The 27,834-nt window shown below is 44.2% G+C and overlaps 1 protein-coding gene across 2 annotated transcripts; it reads left to right on the forward strand.

Annotated features, from left to right (window-relative positions):
• HDAC11 (histone deacetylase 11) lies at positions 1-27,322 on the forward strand. Of its 2 annotated transcripts, none has more exons than XM_050328307.1 (10): positions 1-118; positions 1,865-2,013; positions 4,995-5,095; positions 10,722-10,838; positions 14,041-14,083; positions 15,015-15,091; positions 16,172-16,234; positions 18,074-18,170; positions 21,194-21,372; positions 25,486-27,322. In XM_050328307.1, coding segments are annotated over exons 1-10 (1,071 nt in total). In that variant the 5' UTR covers positions 1-116; the 3' UTR covers positions 25,729-27,322. The 2 variants fall into 2 exon arrangements, with proteins under 2 accessions (XP_050184264.1, XP_050184266.1); XM_050328309.1 differs by lacking the exon at positions 1-118 and adding an exon at positions 440-458.
• Positions 27,323-27,834: the final 512 nt, after the last annotated feature.

Consider the following 27,834-nt stretch of genomic DNA (forward strand, 5'->3'; position numbering starts at 1 on the left):
GATTCCCGGGGGAAGGCGGTGCCGGGATCGCTCCCGGGATCGCTCCGGGCCCGCCCCGCGCCGGGCGGAGCCGCGGCCGCACCGCCCCTTCCCTGCGCGGCCCGGCGGAGGCGGGGATGTGAGTACGGCCATGGGGACGGGGCCGGGCACGGGCACGGGGATAGGGACAGGGGGCCCGCGGAGCCGCCGGGCCTGCAGGGCAGGGCAGGGCCGGGGCTGCGGCAGTGGTAGCGCCCGAGCCCCCCGCGGGTCCGGCCCCGCAACCGCGGCTCGGCCCGGCCGGCCGGGAGCGGCCCTGCCCGGGGAGGGATGTCCTGCCGGGAGGACGAGGAGCCCCTGGAAGCGGCGTGTTCCTCCGGGAGCGGGGCGGACCCCGGGGAAGGGACCAGTCCCCGCAGCCCCTGCGGCGCCGAGGCCGCGCTGCCAGGCCCGGCGGGGGCTCAGCACCTGCCCCCCAGGTGTGTGATGGGCACAGGGTACAGGGGGCTGCCCCCCAGGTGTGTGATGGGCACAGGGGGCTCAGCACCTGCCCCAGGTGTGTGATGGGCACAGGGGGCTCAGCACCTGCCCCAGGTGTGAGATGGGCACAGGGGGCACAGCACCTACCCCCAGGTGTGTGATGGGCACAGGGGGCTCAGCACCTGCCCCACAGATGTGTCTGTACCCAGGCTGGGGGCACAGCACCTGCCCCAGGTGTGTCTGCACCCGGGCTGGGTGAGGGCACAGCCTGGAGCCCGGCTCTGTGTGGGTGCTGTGTGGGCACCGTGCTGCGGGCTCTGCTGAAAAACCGCCTTTGTCCACAGGCTTGGTTTGGTTTGTTTATAACTGGGTTTTCAAAGGGCAGTTTCTGAGCATATTTACGCTGGAAATAAGGGGGTTTATGTGTGCATTGTTCCCCTGACAAAAGGCTCTTGTGTCTTGCCCGGTGCGTTGCGGAGCCTTTTGAAAACTTCAAGTAAATTTTGGGGAGCGAGAGAGGTCTCGGCGTGACTCAGTGATGCGGCTTTGGGGCCCAGGAGGAACCCACAGGTGGTGGAACGGGCTGAGTGTCCCCTCTCAGGCTTCCTGGCCTGCTGACCCACTTGTGCACACAAGTGTCCACCCAATAATTGGTGTTTGTGTTTGTAAATACACAGCACTGCCTGTTCACTGATGGGGTGGGAAGGAGGGCTGCGCTGTCTCTCCAGCTGGGAAAGGAGAAGAAGATTGTTGGGAAAATACAATAATTTGGAGGAGGAATGAAGGAGGATATTGATTAAGGGTTACAGGCATGAGATCTGGACTTAAGAGTGTGGTCCTCTGGTTCTGTGCTATGCAGATACAAACCCAAGCCTCTTATTGTGCTCACCTGGTCTCAGGATAATCTGCTGCTTCTAGGAAAGGGTCCTGGAAATCTTTCCAGGCTTGTGTCATGTGTAGGAGCAACGTGGTGTGGTTTCTTCAGTTGTGTTTTGACAGACACCTTAAAATATGAGACCTGTGTTGGCTGTGGACTGGAGGCACCTTTGAAGGTAGAGGTGCTGGTTGGTGCACTTGAGAAGACAAGGTTAGAGAACCAAATCTGTCCATTATTTAAGTTCTGCAGTGAACTTCCTATGCATAATTCATTAGTGTGCATTTTTCAACCATCAGTTGTTCTATTTTCCCCACTACTGCTTAATTCAAGAGTTTTAACTCCCTGACCCCTAAAAAGCCGCTGAAAAACCAACCAAGTCTTGCCTTCAATAACTGTTGGAAAAAGCACTTGCAGGAATCATTCCCAGTGTAAAGCTGGTATTGATAAGGACTCTGGTTGATAATTTGGGGTAAAACCAGGGTAACTAGTTTCTGAACTGGTGCTGAGTTTGTTTTTGTGCTTGTCAAGGCCCCACAGGACGGAGCTGTACGAGGACCCCCCATCAGGATGTTGGCCCATCGTGTATTCCCCAGACTACAACATCACCTTCATGGGACTTGAGAAACTGCACCCCTTCGATGCAGGGAAATGGGGGAAAGTAATCAATTTCTTGAAAGGTAAAATTAGAAGGGTGCCTCTCAGACCAACATTTGCATAGAAACTGAAGAAAATTTTGTGGTTAGTGCAGCCTCATGTTGATAATTGCCAATATAATAGAGACTGTATTTCTTCATTACTTGTTGTGTATATTTAAGCTACATTCTTTAAGCATATTTGAAGTGCTCTGGTATTTTTATATATTTGCAGACTGAAGTCTTAACAAGTTAAATCAATGGTAGGATTTTTGAGGTGGGTTGGATGTCATTGTTGAAGATCTTGTCTATGAAGTATTTAAAAGATTAATTTGTAATGTGAGAGCAAACATCCTACACCAGGGCTTTTTAATACAAAGGTTTGATTCACAGTCCTTAGGAAATGTATTTTCTAGCCTGCTCCACTGAATAAACCCACAGTTTTAGGTTCAGCTCAGTCTGTGCAGAGAGAAACTCGTGAAATGTGCCCGGAAATTGAGGCTCATGAAATGATTTGCTCTCCCCAGAGGCACGAATAACCCCAGTCAGAGTAACTCGTTTGGTTCATTTCAGCCAGGCCCAGGGCTTTGCAAGGCTGTGAGTAAAAAGGAGGAAGAAGAAATGTGAGCATAGCCATGTCTTAGACTATCCCAAAATAGTTCTGGTCTTTATAGCTGGAAGGAAGGCCTGAGGTGAGCAGAATCTCGTTGCCTGGCCTTTACAAGAAAGGTTCCTGTGGGATATTTGAGAATTGCTTCCACCTCTGAAGTGAGCACCGGGATCTTGGCTTTCAGCCCAGCTGAGTGAGGTGGATGTAGCTCAGCATACAGTGTTTTGATACTTGGCTGATCTTTTAGTGATTCCAACTCTTCCTTTCAGTTCTAGGTGAGTGTATGGGAGCAGTATTTCTTTGGAGTTTCCTCTGGGGGACAGCTGCTGTTTGCAGCTGCAGTTTGTCCTTCCTTTTGAAGACCAAGCCTGGCTCTCAGTCAGGACACACAGACCTGAGTTCAGGAATCAGTGAAAGGAAAATCCTTCCTGTGTGAGCTGCAATCTTACAAACAGCTGAGCTGCAGTGGGGGAGTGCACTGAGTGGCTTCTTAGGGCCTTTTGCCACTCTTGCTTTACACCTGGTGGAGCAAGATCTGGGACATTCCTGTGGCTGGGGAAACTACAGGTGCTGATGATGCTTTGCTGCAGGTGTAACTCGGTTGTTTGGCTCGGCCAGCTGGCAAATGGTGCTGCTCAGACTGAGAGAGAGCTGCAGGTTGTGTAAATCCACTCTTTAGCAACCTCATCCTATTGCTCTGATAGTGTTTGAGGTGCCTCTGGTGACAGGCAGAGCATTTTATGAAGCCTCTCATAATTGCTGTTTAAACCAACTGGAAGATACAGGCAGAAATTCATTAAGGAAATACAAATGTAAGAAGCAGGGGTAGGGTCAGGGCCTACAGAATCTTGGCATCTCTTCATTTAAAGGGCAAGCTTGCTCACCAAGTGTTAAAAAAAAAAATAATTAAAAAAAAAAGGCTTTTTCTCTTGCCAAGACAAAGATACAGAGATTGTCCCAAAGCCAGGCCTCTTCCCTTCATGTGGTCCCAATGACTCCTTCAACTGATAATCCTTTGCAGTTCAGGGTTGCCCTTCCCTCTTCAGGCTGCCCTGTGTTCATTTCACTGAGGTTAAGTGAATTCTAACACACACACAGTAGCTGAGTTTTGGCCTTTTCCTGTAACAGCCTTAAATAATTAAGGCTTGGGTTCCATGGCAGTTTTTGTAATTAATCAGAACCTTTGCCTTTCTGTTCCTTCTCCGTGGAAAGTCTTTTCCTCCAGGTCTTTCCCACGTGATGTGCCTGCTCTGAAGTGTCTCAGTCTTTCACAGAAAACGAGTTTTCCCACTTGTTTTGCTGTCCTTGCTTTGAAAGGAGGAAGAAGCCCCAGGGCAGCCCAGGGTGCTGGGTTTGCTCTCCTGGAGAGGGAAGCTGGCAGCAACGGGGTTCTGTCTGACACCAGGGCACCACTGAAATGTTCCTCAGGCCTCAGTCAGGAGAATCAGAGCCTTGCCAAAGCAAATGTTGTTGCAGGTGCTGTGCTTGTGCAACACTTGAGAACACGATCTCTCGCGTTTCCGAGTTGTTTTCTTTCTCCTCCAAGTATCAAATTAAAGAAAAGATACAGGAGGCTGCAGGCATGCAGCAGTTAAATATCAAAATTTGCCTGGGAAGGTGAGCAGGATGCCTTATAATTATTGTTAGCAGTGATCACATGCCGAGTGCCATTGTCCTTCTGCACCACCTGGCCTTGAGGTTGGCCCACACCTGAACTTCCTGGTGGATGCACTCAAATATGCTATCTTTGGTCACATCCTGAAATCTTGGGAGTGATACTTTGGAGCTTGCTCTTATAAAACAGAGTTTTTAATGTATCTTTTGGTGTTTAAGAGAAAGAGCTTGTAGCTGGTTGCTGGTATTTCTTGAAATTAAATTGAGGTAGGAGTGTGACAGAAATATCCTAATGGAGCTGGTTTGCTTCCATGAACATCCAAGCAATGATTTTGGTTTGAATTCTGATTTATTATTATTTTATTCTGCTGTGATTTGGGGGATTAAATTCTAGTATAAACAGTGGGATTTCTTAAAGCATGTTAAAAAGTGATGAGTACTTGATGTTACGAGCACCGAGATTTGCCCAGTGTGCCAAGCCCTAAACTGAAGTGTCTTGTGATTCTGTTGTGTGTGTCCATGCTCTGCCACTTACCTGTCTGTTCCTGAGTTTAAACAAGGAGTCACCACGGTCACACTTGCTGCAAACAGTCTTTCTCATACACACACTCCCTGAATAACTTACCTGGGACAGGGGGATGTATTTGGAGAACCTGCCAACACTGAGTAACCAAAGTTGTTCCAGCAACAACCAACAGCTGAAGTTGTTCCACCAAAGTCAGAACAGCACCTTTGGCAGGGTGGGACACGGGGGGTTAAGCCATGGTGTACAATGCCAATTGTTATTTCTCTCCTGTTGCAGAAGAAAAACTAATTGCAGATGACTTGATTGTACAGGCACGGGAGGCGACTGATGAAGATCTGCTGGTTGTTCACACGAGGCGCTACCTTAATAAATTAAAGGTGCTGTGCTTGTTCATCTGCTTTTCCAGCAAACTGTCCACAACTGGTGTCAAAGGCAGTGCACATCCTATAGATTTGTTATAGAACCAACTTCACAGATGATAAATGGTGTATTTGAACCAGGTTGTTACTGGGGATACTGGAAGAAAACCACAGGAAGAGTGGCTGCTCACACTGTAGAGGGGTGGAGGGCAAAGGGTTATATGGAGGTGGCCTGAAATGATATTTCAGCAAAGTAAAATGGACATAAGGCAAATCTTAATGTTTGACATGCAACAGTCCCCTTAGAGCCAAGGTTCTGATCTTGAGCAGTGTTAAGTTTTGATTTACTCCGGTAAAATATGGTTCTGAAATTGGAAATGCATTGGGGAGCAATTGGGAGGATTTCATGGGGTGTTTCCTAATGCAGGGATGGCTTTGTGGAATTTGGGGGTATGTCACATTGACAGAGCATCCATGTGGGATTCTGTGGTCAGTCTGTTGTGGGAGGAAGTACTGGCTTTGTCCTTGGAATGTGGAGAGAGCTGGAAGATCAGTGGGGGAGAACAGCCTTGCATGTTATTTGTGTGTGAAGGTTTCCAGTACCAGCTCACAGTGATTGCATATCCACAGGAGATAAAGAACATTCCTTGGCTATTTCTATATGAAACATCCATTTGTTAGACTTCAGTGAACTCTAGAGCATAAGCATGTGAGATGTGTTTCTGCCTACATCCAGTCATCTGTAGGTGGAATTGGACAGTGCAGGGTGACATTGTTTTCATTTTCAAATTCTACTTGGGGATCCAGAAGAGATTTGTATGAGAGAAGAAATCTCCCCTTTTGTAATTCAAAAGGAGTTATTTCACCTGTGCTCTTCCACAGTGGAAGAGTCCTTGGATTGCTATTTCTGGAATGTTTTATTTTTCTCAGTGATCTGTTATTTGTGTGAACTTTTTCCCCACTCCTTACTGTTCCTGAGTTCTCTTCTGCTCCTTCACTCCGTGCTATGAAGTTCCATGCAATTTCATACATCATTAGGTTTGATCTTATTGCAGCTATTCTTGAGACTGAACTTTTAATTCCAGAGAACCACCCACCTCTTGTTACTGAATCACTCCTTTGAAGAGGGGTGGAATGTGCCCAGCTCAGTTTGCACTGCCATAATAATATCTTTAGTACCCACGGGATGGCTTCACTGGCAATTGTCTGCATAACTCATGCCTTGGTGGTCAAAATCAGCACTCTTGTGTGCTTCCAGATGGGATTAACTGGGATCACTCATTGCCCTTTTCCTGAGAGATTATTCCCTGCAGCTGTAGAAATTGGAAGATATTGCTGGTCATGCCAGCAAATTCCTGCCAAGCAGTGAAGATAGAAAGTGCTTAGTTGCAAAAGAAAAATGACATGGTTAGACATGAGAAATCCCTGGGTATCCTCTGTATTGCCTTTCCCAAAGTCTGCTGTGCTATGTGTTAAATGAAGAAAAATACCTATAAATGGTGTTGTTTTATATTAGATCACCTCTGAAGAGTGTGAAGGTGCTTGTCTTTCTTGGAATGCCCAGATCTCCTAAAATAACAGATCACTGGAGTATTCATTTCAAACTTGAGCATGAATTTGGCAGGAAGTTCCTACCCTACCCTTGCAAGAAGAGGTGGTGGTTGCAGCAGATGAGTGTTGGGTGAAGAGAAGCAGAACAGGGGGCACAAGAAGATCTAGTGCTGGGAATCAGTTCTGTGCTGGCAGGAAGGCTCATCTGGTCTATAGAATTGCAAATTATGTAGGTTTAAAAATAAGAAGTTAATCATGTTATTAGAAATGTCTGTGTGTAAACCTATGAAGAGTGGACTGATGGTGCTCGTGTGCTTTGGCTCCTGCCCTGCCAGGGGAGCTCATCTGCCCAGGGGTGCCTGTGTGGGGTGGGTTTGGCAGTGCCTGGGGCTGGGAGGGCTCTCAGGAAGGAGCAGGCTCAGGAAATAATCAGTGTTACTTGTGGCTGCTTTAGGTGTTCAGATAAACCAGCACAGAATGTGTCTTGGTGACCCATTAATGGAGTGCTGCAAAATGTTAATTTAAAAGGTCACGAGAGGAGATAAAATAATTTGATCCCTTTTACCTCAGTTTTCGTGTAAAAACGTGTCAGGTAAGGGTCTGTAGGAACATACAAAAATGTTATTTTCAAGGTACTTGGGGAAAGCACCAAACAAGAGTTCCAGTGCCAGGGAACGAGTTGTGACAGGTTTAGTGTCACACCTCTGTGCAAGTGCTGGGGGACATCCTGTGCAGCTAAAGAACTGCCAAAGCTCTGAAGGACGAGGCAGCCTTTGGTTTCTTCCTTTTCATGTTTCCAGCTCTTTGGCTGGGATCAAAGTGGCTGGTTGTTCTCCTTGGGTGCACCCCCTGTGTCATCACCTTCTTCCAGGTGATAACCTTAACTGGAAACTCCTGGCAGAGCTGCAACCTTCCTGCTGTCCCTTATGATTCGATCTTGTGTTAATTCAAGCTAAACACATACTTTCTCTCCCTCCTGAAGATGGATCCAGATAACTTTGTCCCAGGGAAGCTTCTAAATAGAAATCACGTTTGCTGCTTGGTGTTGGATTTGTAACTCCGTGAATTTTCCCCTTGGAGCTGGGACTCATTCCAGGAACTTATCAAAGATTTAAACACAGCTTAAATTTAGATACTAAAGAACAAAATTGCATTTTTTTTTTTAATTTGACGTGTTGTTGGCTATTTTAAAATGCTGGAATGCAATGAATGCATAACATAAAAGGCAGTACCATCAGAGGGTGGGTTTGATCATTGATGATCTCTTTGTATTAATCCAGGAGATATCAGCACAAAAGCAACTGCTTTAGCTTTACATCTTCCTCATATTAGGTTTTCAGTTTAACTTTTAGTCCTTGAAGAGTAATCATTTGAAGACATTTAACCTTACTGTGAAGAGTTTTATAGTTAAGGAATTAAAGTTAATAACATTTTATAAGTGAGGTCCTACAAGAATATCCTCATTCAATGTGTGTGTTATTATTGAGTTTGAGCTTCAGCAAGGGGAATTAAGAACTCTTAAATTTTTTGTTTCATTTCAGTTTTGGGCTTGGTTTTGGTTTTTTTTTTTTTTGATTAAGATTAACATCTTGGTACAGGGTTACATTTAGCCACAGTTATTGATACTGCCCAGTAGTTAATATTTCCATTTATTAAAGGAAAATACACCTGGCTAAGGGTTAACCTTCTTTACTTCTTTTAAGAAAACAGGGAGTTAATTTTTAAAAAATGGAAACCTAAATTAATCTGTTGAATTATTTATTCAAAATATAGAAAGTAATTTAAGAAACTCTTACAGTATTAGCAATAAAAATTATAGGAAGAGTTAAATTGAGCTGATAACTACAAAGAATAAGTGAAGACTTGTTGAATGGTTTTTATATATGATTATTACTCTTCCCTGAATCCGGACCAAGTTTTAATTTCTAAGTCACATAATTACATACCTACAACACTCTACTGGAAAATCAGTAATTTTATAGAATCCCAGAATAGTTTGGGCTGGAAGGGACCTCAAAGCCCATCCAGTGCCACCCCCTGCCAAGGGCAGGGACACCTCCCATAGACCAGGTTGTTCCAAGCCCTGTCCAACCTGGCCTTGGACACTTCCAGGGAAGTAACCTGATGGCTGAGGGAGAGCAAATGTCTACCAGAAGAAATAGTAACTGATATTATTCTGATATATGCAATCATGATATATGAATATGAAAAATACTGATAAAAAAAAAAAAGAAGATATTTAAGATATTTGAAGGGTTTGCTCTCTCTCTCAGAGGGAACCGATGTGTGAAGGCTGGTGTTATGGAAGCACTGACAGCCTGGAAAGTGTAATTAATGTGTTCCTCAGCTCTCCTAATTTTTTATTTTTACAGCCTGAAAAAGTCTATCCAATTATATAAACCAAATTCCTGGTGATTCCCTTCTTTGAGTCTGTACATAGCTGTCCTGGGAATTTTTTGTGGGAAATGCTGGAAAACATCATCAGCACACTGAAGGAAAAAGCATGAAACGTTGCCCAGTTTGAGACAATGCATTCCTCAGCTTTTAAGGGGGTTGAAGAAGCTTTTTCATTCCTGAACCCCAAGAGTTCCCTCAGAGCCAGTGACTGCCCCGTGTGTTGGGAATCACAGAGCTCAGCACAGAGTGTGGAGCAGGGAGTGTCTTGGGAATGTTCCCAGCAAGGTTTGTCTGCTCCTTCCTTCTGCCACTTGTGGATTGCTTTACCATCTCCTAAAAAGCTGCAGCAGCAGAATTGTTGATTTAGGTCATTATTGCTCCCACTTTTCCCTGTTGACATTAATCTTTTTAAACTTTGTTAAAACTTCCTCTGCAATCCTCGTTCACTTCTGAGGTCAGATTTGCTTTTTATCCACATGTGACCTTGTCAATCCCCTTTTAGAACAACAGGATTGAATATGTGCTTGTTCCAAAGTTAAAATACCTTGCAAGGAGACTTCACCAAGATTGGCTATATTGAAAAATAATTGAAGCACTTTGTGATGACTGGGTAACAGAGTAATGAGCTGGTAACTTGTCAACAGAGTAATGTCTTCAAATGTAGCAGCAATAAAAGCTTCAAATGAACTGTTGGCAAAATTTAATTAGTACTTGGAAGACCTTTATTAATGATGCCACCCCTCCACCCCACCCAGTAGTGTTTTGTAGCTGAAATATTGATGATTGGGAAATTATTTTGAGTATCAGGAGACCCTGAGATTGGGATGGGATTGTCTTTGGTTCAGATTGCCACTTTGGACATCCTGCTGTGAACAGCTCACAGTAATGGGGCAACAAATGCACTAAATCCAGTTTTAATTCCTAACTCTCAAGAAAATGGATCTACCCAGAATCTGTGCAGGGTGGGAAAGTCACGGTCCTTGTCCCTAAATGTTTCAGGATTGGATGAGCAGGTGCATCCTTGCTTGTGACTTATGCTTTGCAATATATTTAGCGGTGTTATCACTGGGAGCAGTGCTAGTGGAAGTTCTTTGAAGTAATCTATGTGTTTGCAAAAAAAAGGCATTTACATATTGCAAATATTTTGTGTTCTAACCTTGAAGACTTTGGAACGAAACTGTTCCTTGAAACGTTTTCCAGAAGCGTTTAATATGCTAAATAAATTTTAATCAGTTCTCCATGCTTAAGTTTGCATTGTGTGTTCACTTAAGTGTTTGAACTTCTTAGCTCAGTTGTCTGTTTGTTTGTGTTTCCTTTCTCCTTGCTGCATCCTTTTGATTTCACACAGGAATAGATATTTTAGGTTTGAACAATATATCAAGTGTAGCTGAAGGACATTCTACAATCCTTCCTCCCAACCCCAGGGATATTAGATTTTCTGAAATGCTAGCTTGCTGAGAAATTGCTGATTTATTACTGTTTGGTGCTAAAACCTCCAAGTGGTGATTCTCAGTTAACAACTTGAGGCTGAGCCTATTTGGAGGTCACTGATAAGGGTGGTGGGGTCACCTCCATCTAAAAAAATCTTATTAAAGACCTGTGAGCTCCTTTGCAGGAAATAGCAACTAATGAGAGATCTAAATGCCATCATCAAGCCAGCCTGCAATAATGGGAACTCTCTTTTCCCCTCTTGTAGTGGTCCTTTGTTGTGGCTACAATCACAGAAATCCCACCCGTGGCCTTTCTTCCCAATTTTGTTGTTCAGAGGAAAGTTCTGAGGCCTCTCCGAACCCAGACAGGAGGAACAATAATGGTAAGGGGCTCTTGGTTCCCTTTTAATCACTTTTAAACTTGTTGACAGTAAACCTGGGAGTTGTGCTGTTTTCTGTAACTCAAATAAGAGTTTGTAATATATTAATATCAAATAATCGTTGCACTGGTTTATATAACTCAAAGTTTTGGGGCCTGGAGAGGGAAGTGGGTTAGTGCAGAGTCCTAAACATGAGCAAACTCCGCAGGGGAAGGACATTCCTGGTTTTGTGGTCAGTGATTTGCAGAAGAGACAGTGAAGGGTCAGCCTGGGCAAGCAGTGAGAGAGATGTGGCAAACACAGGAACTGAATTAGTTTGCAACAACATTCAAGTACAGGTAAATTCTAGGAATGGGAGGTTTCAAAACTGATAAGACAGAAGCATTTTTAAAGCACGTATTTACCAAAGGACCTTGGCAGTGGATGGGGAAGAGATGGGTGGTTTAGTTGTTCTTGAGTCTAGGGAAGTGCTTGAATTGAAAAATCATATCCCCTTGTTCATTTTAACGAGGAAAGTTAGTTCATCTGCTGTTTCTGTTGTAAATCCTGCAGAAACAGCTCAGCTGAACTCAAGTGAGACTTTCACCTGAGCAGAGCTGTGCTCTCCTGAGTTAAAGGAGTGCTCTGCTCTGCAGGCTCACCAGACATTTCATTTTGCCTGGGAACTGCCATTAGAGATGTTGAGGAAATACCAGGAAAGAAAACAGTTCAAAGCTGGAGCCAAGAATGAGGTATTTAGACCATCTGTTGAGGACAACATGCCCTCACAAGTGTGAACTGGGAACTAGTGGGGTCTTTTCTGCCCTGTTTTTATTAACCTTTGTCTTACTGGAGTTGACCAACCTTCCAGCTTGCTGCTGGGAGGAGATGGGACCAGTCCTGAGCTCTCTTGGCAGGTCCAGAGCTGAAACATTTCTAATGGGAGACAAATAATGTTGTCTGAAATGATTAATATTATGGTACGAATAGATCCTCTTGCAGGCAGCTGTGGCAGTGGGGCCATGTGAAAGGGGTTGCAGCCCATATTGGGTTTTTCTGTGTCTGTTTGGAGCCAGACATTGACCCCCTGTCCTGTGGGCTGGCAAAGCTTTCACAGTGCCCTGTGCCAGATTTGGGAACGGGATTTATTGCAACTACTGATAGCAAAGGTGAGCAGGGCTGGGAAGCCAGCAGGGAATGCTAAAACCTGGCATTACTTTCAGGAATAGGCTAAGAGGTGGCAGCAGAAATGCAGGTCCTTGGCAATCTGCACTGGAATCAATCGTGAATGTATTGAGGTTTCAGACTTAAATAATTTAAGCTATAGTATATAAAAAGGTCCTCTGTGGCATAAAAGGCAGTGCAGGACAGTGCTCAGGAACAAGGACAGGGGCTGGGTGTGTCTGTGGGCCTGCCCTGGGGCTGAGCTGGCACAGGGATGAGGGAGCCCCAAGGCCTGGGGAAGCAGTTGAAATACCCTGATTTTTTTGTGTTTTTTATGTTCTTAATGACAGAAGTGCCTGATTTTTATTTGAAAAAAGTGGCAATTTCTTTCAGTACTTTAGTGCTCTGTTGTTAAACCTGTGTCCCATCCAGCTGCTGCATTTGCAGCTGTGTGACTGTGCCAGTTGTTGGCTTGGAAATGAACTGGATGACTTGTGACTAAGCTTAGATATCTACTGATAGGGCTCAGAAGCACCTTTAAACAGGGCTATTTAGTGGCTTAACTCCCTTTGTGATATCCAAAACGCTGGGCTTAGATATGTAAAAATCTGAAGCTCCTAATTCTGCTTTAATTCTCTCGTGGTGCTGCCTCTTCAGTAGGGGTGAACTGGCAAAAGCAGAGGTGGGGAGGACTGGAGAGAAAGAATTTCAGTTTTATGCCATTATATAGTGCAAAGTGCTTAAATATATTTGGTTGTCACTCCCAGAGCAAGTCCTGCTGAGCAGGGACGTGCAGAGACTTCTCTTATTACAGCTGTCTGCTCTGTCTGTGCCTCCTGAAACACAGATGCCATCCCTGGCACTTTGGGATTCATCCTGATGCCATATGCTCTTGTTTTTACCTTTTTTTTTTTCCCTCTGTTATGGGGGAATAAGTATGTACTTGAGAAGCAATTTTGATTAATCAGACAATAAAATTTGTGCAGTGCCAGTCAGGAGTGCATCTTCTGCTATTCCTGATGGGCCTCTTTATCACAAACATCCCTGTTGAGTTTCTCTACTTTTTAATGATATTTTAGCACTATGGGAAGATTGGGTTTTGGTGAGGAATCCCTAGGAAGTGTGATAAATTGCTGATAATGTGCTTTCCCTGGGACTTAATGGGTTTTATAGTTCAGAAGCTGCAATCTTTCCCCAGGATCTAATTTTTGTAAGTTGGCATGATCAGATCAGGGTGATGTTTACCTTCCCAACAATTTCCTTAGGACTGAACTAGAACTGTTCAGATGGAAGTATTGGTGAGGAAGACTTCTCAGCTGACTGTCCAAACTTCATTTTGTGTAAGATGTGCAATATGTTCTTTCCATGACTATGGGCAAGAATTCATCCATTTTTACATGTTTTCTCTCTCTCTCTCTCTTTTTTTAATTTTTTAATTGGAGCTAGTAATATCTTCATTTGTTATCATGCCAGATAAGGAATACTGCACTTAAACACTTGCTTGGTTCTTCCTGGCTGAAACAAGTCGGGTTTTTCAGTTAAAATTTCATCATTTGAGTCTTTTGTATCTCATTTTTTGTCAGCACTTTCCTGAAGGTCATTTGAGTTCAGTGAGGAGATACAGGCACAGTTTCCCCCTATTGGAGGGGAAAAGGTTGATGATATTCTATACCATGCATGATTTCAAGAATAAGAACTCACAGGACCCTTCACACTGTAACACTTTCCTGGCCCCATCCCAGCTGGAATTCTGTATTTTCAGGAGTCTGAGTTTACATTCCTGCTGTTTTTCCATGGGCAGGAAGGATGCTGTGATATCCTTGCTCCCTTTTCACTCTTCCCAGTACTGCCATTTCCCTTCTGCAGCTGCCAGAGAAGGAAATCCAGATGACACAGCAAATATTCCTTCAACTCCCGGTGCTGAGGGGGAGTTTTGTGTTCAGGGATCTGGGTCAGAATCACCTCCAGTGGTAAAGCATCTGCAGATTCCATGCCAACAGTTACTTGGGGTGGAATTTACCTCCTTCATTCTTGGAATTCTGACTGTAATTGTTTTTTTTAGGCAGGAAAACTGGCTGTGGAGAGAGGCTGGGCCATCAACGTGGGTGAGTGCAAACAGGGCACTGTGATGCTTGGAATTGTGTGTGTGGAAGCAGGATTGTCATTTCTCTGGTGTGTGTTCTGTTCATAAAAACAGAGAGGGGTGATGGTGGTTGACTAAAATCAACTCCAAAGGGAAAAAAATGGAGAAAGTACTGGATTTGTTCTCTCACCCACTGTTGCAGTTTTATTTTAAAAATCTTTTTGGGAAGGAAAAAATATAATTGGAATAAAGATATGAATCATTTATAAGGGCAGGTGTTTGGAAAAAAAAAACCTGAGGAAAAATGTTTGGACTAAATATAAATATTTCAATACAATCTTTGTTTTCATTAAATTATAAAATATTTTTCATCTTATCTACGTTCCGGCAGCTCAGGGGTTGGTGTGTGGGAGAGCAGAGCTGGACCAGTCAGTGTCTATTTTTGGCTGAGCAGTTTTTCCCGAGAAAGCCTTGAATGAACAAGTTCTGAAGGATATAGTGAATATAAATGTGCTCTCCTGCTCACAGCAAACAGCAGTGCAAACCCAGTGAGCCACTGAAGCAACATTTTATGTCACAGGAGCCTTTGCTTGTTGTTCTCATAAAATTCACCCATTGCAGATTTTTCCATTATTTCTTGCATGCCTCTTCTCCAAAGTGAATAGCCATGGTTAAAAATGAAATAGAAATTAAAAGCAAACAACCAAGGCCTGTCATATTTACTGTGTGTTCCCTTCCTGTTTCCAAGAGCAGTTCCTGAAGCTTTTTGGTCTGAGTGTTTTCAGAAGACAGTGGCATCTGCAAATAACGATAACACCATAGCTCTTAGTTTGGGTTTTGGGGTTTTTTTAGTATATTTTTGGGGATGTTCAGCATAGAAAATAACTTTCCAGGTCCTTTCCAGCTGCTGCTTGTGCCTGCCATGTCAGTGATGTCTGCCTTTCTCCGTGCAGGGGGTGGTTTCCATCACTGCTCCAGTGACAAAGGAGGGGGGTTTTGTGCATATGCTGACATCACACTGGCCATCAAGGTAAGGACTGCTCTTAAACCAGTCTTTTCTGCTCTTTGTGCAAATGGAGGGAAAAAAAAAACCCCAACATAAATTCCTAAGAATTCATTTACACCTTAACAGGAGCAAACAAAGCCATCTCCAGAGGGGTGGGAATAAGGACATGCAGTGTTGGGAGGTGGGAGGGGAGATTGGCAGGGGTCAGAATTATCAGTGTAAATAGGAACCACTGCAGTTGCATTAATAATGTTGGCCTGCAGAACCCACTCCAGGTGGACTTTTAATCTGCTCAGTGATAATCTTCCAAGCCTGGCAGTTGAACCTGAGCCCTCCACAGTCATTGCAGTGGTTGCAGTCGAGCCTGCAGGGACAGAAATCCTCTCTCTGAGTCGAGCTGCAACTGTGCAGAGCTCAGACTGGTTCAGGCTCAGGAATAAAAATGTGAATGACTCCAAAACAGTCGCTGAATGTGAATGAATACGTTCGGTATTTGGCTGTTGAAAGGCTGAAGTAAAAGCCTGCTGCAATTAGGGCTCATTTCTACCAAATGAACTGGGGTTTATTTGTATAATAGAATATTTATAAAGTATCAATAATAATCAAACATTAAAGAGCTCTAATGATTGCAGCACACCATGTGACATAACACCCTAATTTCTGTACATGGTAATTTGCAGAAAACCAACCCACAGTGGGTTGGTTTTTTTTCTCCCTACCATTAAAGTACAGATTGAGAAATTATAGTGGGTGGGAATTTGTACAAAATCTTTGGGGTTTACCATGTCTGTATTAAAGGTGGGATGGAACGAGAGGATTCTTAAGATCCCTTCCAGCCTAAACCATCCTGTGAGTCTACAACTCAAATTCATGTTGACTGTGTTTGTTCTGGTGGAAATGTAGAGGGTTTGTTACTGTATAACCACAACAATTATCTTTCTATGTCAAATAATGAGAGGAGCTTTTGTAATTACATTTATTGGAATAATTTAGCAGTTTACTTGGTGACTGAAGCAAATAGACTGGGGGAGCTTCAAGCCTCCAGTTTAATCTGCCACCTGATTTCCTGAATTTCTCCATGTCTTTCTTTGTTTGTCTATCCAGTTCTTATTTGAGAGAGTACCAGGGGTGTCTAAAGCCACAATTATTGATCTGGATGCCCATCAGGTGAGTGTTTGCCTGTTGTTCAGTGCTGCAGACGTTGTGCTTGAAATACAAGTGGGTGACAAATCCCCTCTTTCAGTGCTGCTACAAACTCTTGACTGGCAGAATACACAGGTCATCAGAGATGCTGGAAACTGGGAACAGTTCAGTTGTTTATTTTGTGGTCCTGAAGGCTCTGAAGCCAGTTTAGTAAAATTAACCTGAGTTGCAGCTCCATCATGTGGCTGGATGGAAAAATCCTGCTGTGTTTCCTGCGATGAGGACCAAGGATCTCCTGGGCCAGAATTCAGGGGGTTCAGCAGCCTCTGCAGGGGGGAACCTGCCCCTCAGTGTTCAGAGAAAGCCTGGCCACAGAGTTCATCAAGGAGAGGATTCAACCCCCTCCCCTGGTGTGTGGTTTACTGTGGGCACTGAGATCACACCTCAGCTCTGGTAGGATTCACAAAATAAAGCCTGAGAGGTCAGAAATGGTATTTTTAGCAGTTAGTGCACCAGAGTGGTGTCCAATCTGAAGCGTTTCAGGTCATTTATTGTGTGTAAAGAAACCATTTTTAAATAGCTCCAGGGCAGGGAGGAATCCTAATGGCTGCAAGTTTGTCATCTTCTATCACTTTCCTTATCTGCATCCTAAAATTACCATGATACCAGGACCATTATTTTGTGTTCCTCTCTCTCGGGTGTGGATCTATTTTGTGCTTTTTGGGGGTGGGGTGGTTTGGTTTTGATAAATTCTTGGCACGTGTTTTGGTTTTTCAGCTGTGCTGGGAGTCTGTGTGCACATGGAATCACCCCTTGCTTCCTTCCTTTGGGGAATGGGAGGTGTGTGAAGGAGCTCAGCAGATCCTGTTTAAAAATGCAGATTTTCTCATCTTGTGACTGTCCCAATTCTGAGTGCAGTGGCGAGTTCCACCTTCTATAAGAAAATGGTTCATCAGAGCCTTTCACACTCCCAGACTGGTGTGCATGAGCTGGTTATTTGTGGACCAAAGAATGCTGAAGAAATAAGTTGGAGTTGCCATTTTTTAGCATAAAAACTGAATTACAGAAGCTGTATCTGTGGAAATGTCTGTTTTTGTAGTTTAAATGAAATTCTTCTGGGGGTAGGGGCTGTGCTGCTGTATGATACACTGATTTAAACTACGTTATCTTAGTCATTGCTGTGAAAAAATGATTTTTATATTAGTGAAAGAAGTCGAAATGAGAGCCAGAAGAAGAATATTTAAATTCAGAAATGGGGAAGGGGGAAATACTCAAAATCTGAGTTTTCTCTCGAGCATCCGTTTTACCCCCAGCACAGGTTTTTGTAGGGAATTCCTGTTGTTAAACAAGAAATTGTTAAACTGTTGGGTCTTTAGTGTTTGTCATTTTTCCAGGGATCACTTATCTCACCAAGGCCTGAACTGCCAGGAGAGCTGTAGTCAGCTTTATTTATTTATTAATCCTTGCACAGGAACACTCAGTTCCCAGGAGCAGCTGAAAGGGACTTTCTCTTGCACAGCTGGAGGATGACAGATCTGTTGGGTGGTCACAGTTGCTTTTGTGATGCTGCTGAGGACATTTGTCTTCTATTTTTCCTTCTTTTTCCTTACATGTGTAATGAGCTCTATGCTAATTCCCTTCCCAAAGACACAGGGATTTTGTTTGTGGTAATACCTGCAGTCTTCAGGTATTATCACCCCCCAAAAAAAACCAACCCTCTACACCTCAAAATAACCTTTAAGACTATAAATAAGAGAGAGACCCAGGGAGTCCTGAGCACTAGAACTCTGTAGTGTTGTTGCTGCAGGGTTTGCAGGGTGTTTAATGCTGTGCTGGGAATAACTAACTGTGGATTTCCTCCAGGGGAATGGCCATGAGAGGGACTTCCTGGATGATCCTCGGGTGTATATTATGGATGCCTACAACAGATATATTTACCCAGGGGATGGCTTTGCTAAACGTGAGTACAGCTGAAATTCACATTCCACAATCCAAAACACCTCCTGAGCTGCTACACAGCTTCATTTACTAATAAAATTTCCTTGAGACAGCGTTAATTGGATTTTAATGTTTTTCATGTCACATCCTTTTCAGTGATCACTGGGATATATCACAGCACTGTTTCCCCTCACTTCTGGGATGAATTCCTGGGCTGCAGGGTGTGGGTGGATGTTCAGTGCTCCTGCCAGACTCAGAGCAGGGAGTTAAATCATCCTTGGATTTTAAGAGAATGGTTAGAACTTCATCTCTGCCTTGCACTACATTTGTGATGGCATTCCCTGAGGATTAGCTGATGCCATGTAAAAAGGTTTCATGTTCTTTTGAAAACTATAAATTTTAACATGTTTAGGTGTGTTGTCTTGCCAGTAGAACTTGTTTTGTAGGCATCTAGAAAACAAACTGCACCTGAGTGTGAAACGAGTTGGGAAGCAAAACAAGTCATGGAAAAGAATCATTAAGGTTGGAAAAGCCCTTTAAGATCGAGTCCAACCCCAGCCCTGCCAAGGCCACCAGGAAGCCACGTCCCCAAGTGCCACAGGCACATGAGATCCCTGCAGGGATGGGGACCTCCCCCTGCCCTGGGCAGCCTGTCAGACCAGTGACAGGAGCTGGTGCTTGATTGTTCTTGGTTGGGGTTTGTTTATCCCTGCTGTGATGTGCCCGTTGTGTCTTGTGACCTGCCACAATTAATTAGCGGGGCTTTGATAATGCTTAAATGGGAATGCCAAAGCCCAAAGTTGATTTGATCTTTGATTCTGCTACACTCATTTATTACAGGCTTAATTTGTTCCCTGAGTCAGAGGTTGTTGGGTGCTCTTGGATGTCTTCAGTGAGCCCATTGTTCTGTAAAGCCTTCATTGGGATTCTTGGCAAGAGTGAGGTGCAGTGCATTGCACTGCTGGATTTTGGCTTGTAAAGGTTTTGAGAACTCTAGTATTTCAAGGTATTAAACTAAAAAATGACCATTTAAAGCACATCATGTCTGTAAGCAGACAAATAAATGTGGGGTTTCTCCCCCCCCCCCCCAGGAAAAGCATCCCTTTATTCAATATATCACATGGCAACATTTGAGCAGATGGGTCAAGGCCAAAACAGAGTGAGTCCTTGTTAGCAAATCTGAACCACTGAGCTCACCCCTCCCCTGTGAGCCTGGGAATACCAGCATTCCCTTTCTAAGGATGAGGTGCCAAAGGCATGTGAACATGTAGGTCCTTGCATAAGAATGAGTAGGGTTTTGCTGGCTAAATCCTTTAAATCCTTCCTGCTAAATGGCCAGGCAAAGGTGGGATCACAGAGGGGATCTCTGAAGCAAGGCAGAGGCTTGAACTTGGGAGTAAATTCCAACTGGCTCCTTGGACTTCCTGCCCATCTTTTCCATGTTTTATTACAGGAGCCTCTTCTGCACATTTTTTTGCCCATCATTGGGGAAGGGGAAAAAAGAGCCCAACTCCCACTGCCTGATGCTGAGCCATAAGCACACTGAGTCCCTGAGAGGGAGCAGTTTGGAATGACACAAGCTTAGGAGGAGATGGATGGGGAATGGGACTAATTCAGTGAAGGGTGAGCACAGAATTTGGCAGCTGAAACTCAAAGTTCAGGCCTTAAAAATCTCATGCTCTGAGTGTCATTTCACAGAGCTGTACAAGTGCCTTCACTGGCGAGCAGGAGATGGACAATGAACACATGGAATAGCTGTGTCCATCCTGATCCAGGTCCATCCCTGATCTCTGCACTTCTGTGTCTGGAGATGAGGGCAAGAGGCCTGTGAAGGCAGGGGATCCTGTTCAACATCCCTCAGCTTCTTCATGGTTCCATCAGAACAATACCTGTGTGTCCCCTCCTCCACAGCTCCAGCCAGATCCCGGACCCTGAAGAGGCTCCAGGTGCTGTTCAAAGAGCTGTGCAGACTTAGGGGACATTTATGTAACAATAAGAGAAGAATCCAGGAAAATACCATAAAAACCAAAAAAATCTTCACAACTCACGTTGATGCAATAAAATAGGAATGAGAAAGAATCCTTCCCTGCTGTTGAACTAGGATGGAAAGCAGAGAGAAACCCTACCCAGCAATCCCAAGAGTAATTAAGTGTCATTCTGTGCTGAATGCACACTTGGGGTGTGCTGAATCCCTCTATCCCAGGCAGTTAATTTGAGGCAGAAGTCATTCCTTGGAACACCTCTGGCATGGATTTGATATTAATTCACAGGTACAGTTACAAATACCTCCATAAAAACCCCCAAACTAGGCTGCCTAACCTTGGGCTTCTCCCCTTCACCTTCTCAGCCCTCCTCTTCTACTTCTGTTGCTTTATTAGAAGCATTAGAAATAATTTGATTTAAATGAAGAATAGATATTTACTCTTTTGGTAGGATTACAGGGTAAGAACATTAAATTGAAAATGCTCAGGGCAAAGCTCAATCCTGTTATACATTCATAAAGCAGTTCACATAAATTCATGATCCTTTGCTGTGAAGTTTTGAGTGTTGTGATAAAAATAAAACATATTCATAATTTCTCAGTGATATTTATCTTGTTTTTCCCCCAGCTGTTGCCTCTGCAATAGCAGTTCAGTGTTTTCTTTGCCTTATGTTTTATTTATGTTGCTTTTAAGTTAATAATTTCCTTTATGATTTCTCTGCTGATTGGTAACTGGACATGTAGATCAGCTGCTTTTCAATAACATTTTCCACTTGCATCTCAGAGATATTAGAGATTTTTTTTTTCTTCCTGCATCTAATTTTTTCTCTTCTAGTTTTTTGTTTGTTTGTTTGTTTTTTTCCCAAGGTCATTGTGCTTAACATTTGCTGGGAAAACAAATAGTTGAGTCATTTTCTTTAATTCAAAGTTCTGTGAAAATACAATGTATTGAGAAGACTTCCAGAAATGTGGTGGTTTTTTTTTTTCTTGCTTCCCTAAAACTTGCATGTCCTTTCAAAGCAGCCCTTTTCTTACTGAGCAGTGGTTGGTTTGTTTGCTTTCAGGTGCCATAAAACGCAAAGTGGAGCTGGAGTGGGGCACAGAGGACACAGAGTACCTTCAGAAGGTGCACACCCACGTGGAGGGAGCCCTGAACGAGTTCAAACCTGACATCCTGGTCTATAATGCTGGCACCGACATCCTGGATGGGGATCCCTTGGGAGGCCTGGCCATTTCCCCCCAGGTTTGTGTGGCACTGCCATCCTGGAATCCCAGGCAGGACTGACCATTTCCCAGGTCTGTGTGGCACTGCCATCCTGGAATCTTTGGCAGGACTGACCATTTCCCAGGTCTGTGTGGCACTGCCATCCTGGAATCCCAGGCAGGACTGGCTATTTCCCAGGTTTGTGTGGCACTGCCATCCTGGAATCCCAGGCAGGACTGGCTGTTTCCCAGGTCTGTGTGGCACTGCCATCCCCAGCCCTGCTCCCCACACGCCCTGCAGGCAGTTTGGGAGCTGAAGGGAAGTGCACCCCATGCACTCAGCCAGAGCATTTCCCTCTTACAGGCACCAGAGATCCGTCTCTTCCTCTTTCACCCTTTTTTTTTTTCTTGGTTTTTCTTCCTGCCTCCAAATATTTTTGTCCTTCCAGTGGCTGTTTTGAGTATAGTCCATCTCTAAAATACACTGGTTTGAGCTCCCAGGCAGTAACCAGAGAGACAGACATTTTCACACTTCACTTGACTTCTATTTCCCTGATTTGGTTGGTTTGTTTTTCCCCTCACATGACCCATTTTGCAGTGTATTTCTTTTGTCACCTGCCCCCAGTATGTATCTTACACTTAATTTCCTCTGTAGCACTCCCAGCTGTTTTAAACTGCCCTTGTGGTGTCTTCCAGCTGTAACAATTTTGTGCAGCCTGTCTGTGTATTCCTAACAAATGAACACCTATTTTCTTTCTCCTGAGCCTTTTCCTTGCAGATACCATGTACTTTCTCTCCCCACTGTTAGCAGGCTTAAATTTTTACTTATTCTGTACACTTCATGGAAGTCTTCACCTCCCAGTTTGTGTCCCTTCACGTTCCACCTTCACTGCTTTTCCAAAACACTCTGCTTTTCTCAAAGCAAACAAAACCCTCCAGATCTTCTGTTTCCTCTGTGGTTTTTAATGATCCCTCCTCTGACAGCTCCTCTGTGCTGCCTCTCTCCTGTTTCACCTTTAATGGCCACCCGTTCAATACAGAGAAGTGCTTGGTTTGGGAGCTCTCTCAGGTTCCCCCCTGACGGAGCCACCACTCCATCTGTTCAGTTTTCTGTTCAGTTTTCTGTTCAGTTTTCTGTTCAGTTTTCTGTTCAGATCTCTTGCACAAAGGCAGAGCTGAGGGGTTTGGGCTTGATTTGACCTTGGAGAGGACACAGCCTGAGGTGTGAGGGGTGGTTGGTGAGCAGTGGTAGGTGGGGAATATGTGGAGGTTTGCCCTTGGAGAAGGAGCAGGGTCAGGAGCAGGGTCAGCTGCCAAGAAAAAGCTGCTGTGGGTTGCTGGGTGCTGTGTAGAGAGAGAATGCCAGGATGGGGAAGGGAAGGTGGAGCAGCTTTCCTGGTCCCAAGGAGAGGTGAAAGGCAGAGGGTGCCGTTTCTCTGCCCAGCCTGGTGGAGCAGAGGTTGCTGTAGCTCCCACCTTTGCTGTCTCACTGAGGGCAGGGTTTGCTGTGCCTCTGGTCTGGTTGTTGTAAGTGTGAAGAAGGCCCATTTCACCAGGTTTGGAATCCCAGGCTGCTGGAAGGGTCAAAACTGAAGGCACTGTGCCTGGATGGTTCATCTCTTGAGGTTCCTCAGTCCAGTCTTTGGTCCTACCCCCGAAGGTGTCCTAAGCTCTTTTTGCAGTGCCAGCTCTGCTCAGGATTGGGCTCCTCAGTGCTCTGGGCGATGGGTTTGTGGTCCTTGAGGCTGCAGGGAAACCTGAGGGGTAGCAGCAGTCCCTGTTCCCTTTGGGTGGGAGTGGGAACTGTGCTGGGCTGTTGCTCCCAGTGGATCTGTTTTCTTCCTTGGTAACCCAGAAAGGTGGGAATAGGCCCCTGTTTTGCCCTCAGCTCCTCCAGGCTCAGCCAGGAGAGCTGCTGGAGCAGAGGCTCCTGTGAACAGTGGCTGCTCCCGGTTCTTGGGTGGGATAACAGTGCTGCAGCCAGAGATGGGCCCGTGGGATCCACAGCTTCTCCTGTAATTCTGTGCCTTCCTTGAGGGATCTGTTTCTAATAGAATTCCTCACTTTCCTTTGTCTCACTGCCCAGTTGTTACTCCTTGTCCTTTCACAGGGCTGTGTCAAACTGCACAATAAGCAGGACTGTTGTGTGTTTTTACAAGGTATTTTTTCCTGCTACGTTTGTAGCATTTATTATTATTAGCAAAATTATTTTATTTTTTTCCCTTTATTAGCTGATTGTTATCTAAAATTATTGGCAGATCCCCTTCTCCAGCTTTGCAGTTACTGAAGTTCTGAGCTGTCCATTCATTGTCTGTTATGTTGCTAAGCTTTTAGGTTGGGTTTTTTTTGAGGAGTTGTAATGAGTTATATATATCTGGAACACTCTGCTTTTACAAAAAGTAAAAGTAAATTTTGGTTCTGTTCTCACTCATTTTTGAAGTGTTTTTTCCCCACATGCACTTTTTGAAACCCAGAAGGCTCAAACTCTCCTGTAGTCTGGGTTCAGTGACAGCACAATTCCTCTTGGTCAGCAGCCTTTGTTAATTTTTAGTTCCATACCCTTCTCTTAGTAAGAAGTTACTTAGAATTTATTTCCTTTTTCCTGTTTATTTTTTTTATGGGTCTACCATTACTCACATTCTGCAACTCCTCCTTCAGCCATAGATTCTTTTATCATTATCTACAGGCTTTTACTAAAGAAACTGGGACTTAAAATTCAGCCAGTGATTGTAAATGTGTAAAATCTGATTTGAATTTTGGGTTCTTCTGTGGGATTGGGAAATCTTGATGGAGTTGCTAAACTTTAGTCAGAGGGTGCTGTGCAAGTTGAGCACAAACTAAAGCACTTTGAATTCAGACAATCTTTTTTAGTCTCAATTAAATAGGGTGAACATTTCTAAAATTCGTAGTCAGTGTAGACCTCTATGTCCTTCGAGCAGGAATTCTTCTAGGAATTTGTGCTAAAGACTTTTAGCTGCTGTGTCTTCTAAAACTAGTCCAGGATATTTGATATGCTGTTTTGTGTTTGTTTTTTTTTGTTTGGTTTGGTTTGGTTTTGGTTGGGTTTGGGTTTTTTGGTTGGTTGGTTGGTTGTGGTTTTTTTTTTTTTTTTTTTTTTTGGTTGGTTGGAGTGGGGGTTTTTTTGGTGTTTTTTTTTTCATTAATGTTTATTCATGTAAACCAGCTAACAGGACTTTTACATGAACTTTTAATTTCTACTGTAAAATGTAAGGCTTAAACACTTCCCAGGCATCCAATATTATAAATCCATAACCCACAGGTTAGAACTAAAATATCACAGAATACCCTGAGCTGGAAGGGGCCCACAAGAATCATCAAGTCCAGCTCCTGGCCCTGCACAGGACACCCCAAAACTCACGCCAGTGACTGAATTAAAAGTTCATTTATAAGTCTTGTTAGCTGGTTTACGTGAATTGACATTCCCAGGCCTCATCCATGTGAAGGCACCACTGCCCTCAGCCACTGCTGGTGGTTGTGCTGCTCCAGGCAGGAGACTGGGCTAGAGATCTTCCAGCCTGCATCTCACAGAATCATGGAATGGCCTGGACTGGAAGGGACCTTGAAGCTCATGCAGTTCCCAGCCCCTTCCATGGGCAGGGACATCTCCCCCTGGACCAGATTGCTCAGAGCCCCATCCAGCCTGGCCCTGGACACTTCCAGGGATGGGGCATCCATGACTTCACTGGCAGCCTCTTCCAATGCCTCACCCCCACAGCAAAGAATTTCTTCCTAATACCTGATCTGAGCCTGCTCTCTTGCTGTTTGAGGCCACTGCCCCCTGTCCTGTCACTCTGCTCTTGGAAATCAAGACAGGCGTGAATCTTTCTAAGCTGATACAAAGTTCAGCATCATCTCCAGCTCCAATATCCTATTAAACTCAGGTGCCAAGAAGTCAAATATTGCCTTTTTTTTGGTTGTGTTATTTTGGTTTTTTTTTAATCTGAAATCACAAGAAGCCCCCAGCTGGGCTTGGGTGCAGTTCCAACAGAGTAGCTGTAAAGGATCCTGCAACTCAAAGGTCAGGGTGGGGTTTTTTCCCCCAGACCGGAGCAGATCAGAAGGAAAGGTGTTTATCCCGGGCAATGGTGTTGATAGCAGTTTTTTTGCCCCCTGTGGCCGTGCTGACCTGCAGGGCATCGTGAAGAGGGACGAGGTGGTGTTCAAGGCCGCGCGGCGCCGCAGGATCCCCGTGCTGATGGTGACGTCCGGCGGGTACCAGAAGAGGACGGCGCGGATCATCGCAGACTCCATCCTCAACCTGCACAGCCTGGGGCTCATCCACAGCCAGCTGGCAGCCAGGGGGGCTGCACACCCCAGCCTGGAGCAGATGGTCAGGGACTCGGCCAAAGACTTGGGCAACTTGTCCCTGCAGTGAGGAGCGCCCGAGGGGCAGTGCAATAACCCCGCGTAACTCCCGCATTCACCCCGGGAAAGGCAGCCCGTCCTAAGCTAACTGAGACTCACAGGTACTGTCTTCGTGTCTGATAGTGCTGTAGAAAGCTTTAATTGCTTCTCTGATTGTGGAAAGAACTATGCAGTTGGTATCCAAAGACTGTCCCAGCCTTGTTTCAGATGGTGCAGCTTTGTCTGTGTGTGTAGGGGGAAATATGGACTAAACCCACAGTTTCTTGGGTTTTTTTAGATACTGCATTTTATTTATTGCTTTTTTAACAGAAATATTGTTGTAAAACGTGTTCTGTGGAGACTTCAGTGTCAGTTTAACACTAAAGTTAAGTGCAATACTGTAAAAACCAGTGCAGTTGGAGGGCTTTGAAGCCATGGCCTGTTAGAAGGAAAGGCCATTGATTTGTAGCTTATTCCTGTTGTTGGTAGTGATTTAAATCTTACTCATAAACACCTGGAAAAATAGAATAGGAAACACCTTTGGCTCTATATGCAAATGAGCCATAAGGGCTCAACATTAACAGTCTGGTGTTTGCCTCTCCTTAAACGAGCCCTGCACGTGAAAGGCAATAGTTGCATTTTAACTCACAGAGTAAAGAAACTACGGGCAAATCAAAGCTAAGGGTAGAGTTCTGAGCAGCCTTGCAGCAACAACTATGTAGAAATACAGGTTATTATCTTACTATTTCCAGCTTAGCATGTATAAAACAGGGATGGGTACGTTGAAATTCTTTTTTTCCCCAGCTAGTGCTGTGTTTTTCACCTGCTCAGAGAGTAATGGTGCTTGTAGCTGCAGTCATAGTTGGTAAGCAAATTGTTCATTATTATTGTTCATCTAAAAATCCAGTGGAATTTCTACATGAACTTAATGTGCTGGCTTTATGTGGAGCTTCTAGGAGGATTTGGGAACAAAACAGTGTATTCCCAGCAAACCCCGTGCACTGCTTGTAAAGTTTGGCTCTGTTTAAGTTGGTATGTTTTGCATTGTAGCAGTGGGTTGTAAATGTACTAAACTGTATATTTTGCAAGAGCTTTTATAACTTCTGAGTATTCACTGATTTGTACTCCAGGTTTCACGTCGTGTCTGTGTTTGAGCCTTCCTGGGAAGGAGCACTCCAGATTTTGCTCGTAGTAGAGTTGCTGTCTAAGCTATTTCAGGAATGTTTAATGCTAATTATAATCCTTACCTCACTTAGTGTTCATGTTTAGATGGGGTTTGTCAGTTGTAAGAATTGCACAATTGCTATAAATATCTGCTTTAAGCCAGATTTGACATATTGCACTAAGCTTAAGTTGCTACACTGGGATTAAAAAGCACTTTTAAATTTCTTACTAGAAGGACCATCAGAGTACGACTAATGTTGAGATTTATTTTTTCTATACTGTCTGACGTTACTGAGAGATGTTGTTATTCTTTCGTATGATTTTTATAAAATTATAAATTACATTTCTATAAACTAAACCTGTCATAGCACCATATGGTCTCTCCCCCAAGCATCTTCTGTTTGTGTTAACATGTTTCTATAATTTTCCCTCGGTGGAGATTAAAATGATGTTGAACAATGCTGAGTGACTTCTCTTTTCACTTCACATGGATCTTGGCTGTCAAAAACTTTGACTGGCGGTTTCTTGAAGAGACAAGAAGATGTATTTTTCTTACTTAAAATGTAAGTGAAACTGCAGTGAATCTCAAGGTGTGTCAACAGGCTCTTTGGAGTGACTTCTTAAGTGAGCTTGCAAGAATCCAAGTAGTTTTTAAGGTGTCGTCATAAGGGGTTAAAGTCACTCTCTAATTCCGAGTTACACGTCATTACCTATCTCGTAACTCCTAATCTGTTACTGCTACAGGTGTTAAACTCTGAACTTCTGATAAGGCTGCAGTAGTTTTAGAGGTCTTTGCAGAGAACTGGGTGTTGGCAGCAAAGCCTGGGAGCTCTCAGATCATCTGTGGAATTTGTGGTGGTTGAGCAGCAGACACAGTGACTGCCCTTCGTGTGCACTGGAAGGTTACACTGGCAAAACACACCAGGCCTTCATCTTTTTCTCAGAGTTTAATTAGGGTATTATTCGACTTGCT

The sequence above is a fragment of the Myiozetetes cayanensis genome, unplaced genomic scaffold (genome assembly GCF_022539395.1).
Source record: "Myiozetetes cayanensis isolate MyiCay16 unplaced genomic scaffold, myiCay2020 scf39, whole genome shotgun sequence".
NCBI lineage: Eukaryota > Metazoa > Chordata > Aves > Passeriformes > Tyrannidae > Myiozetetes > Myiozetetes cayanensis.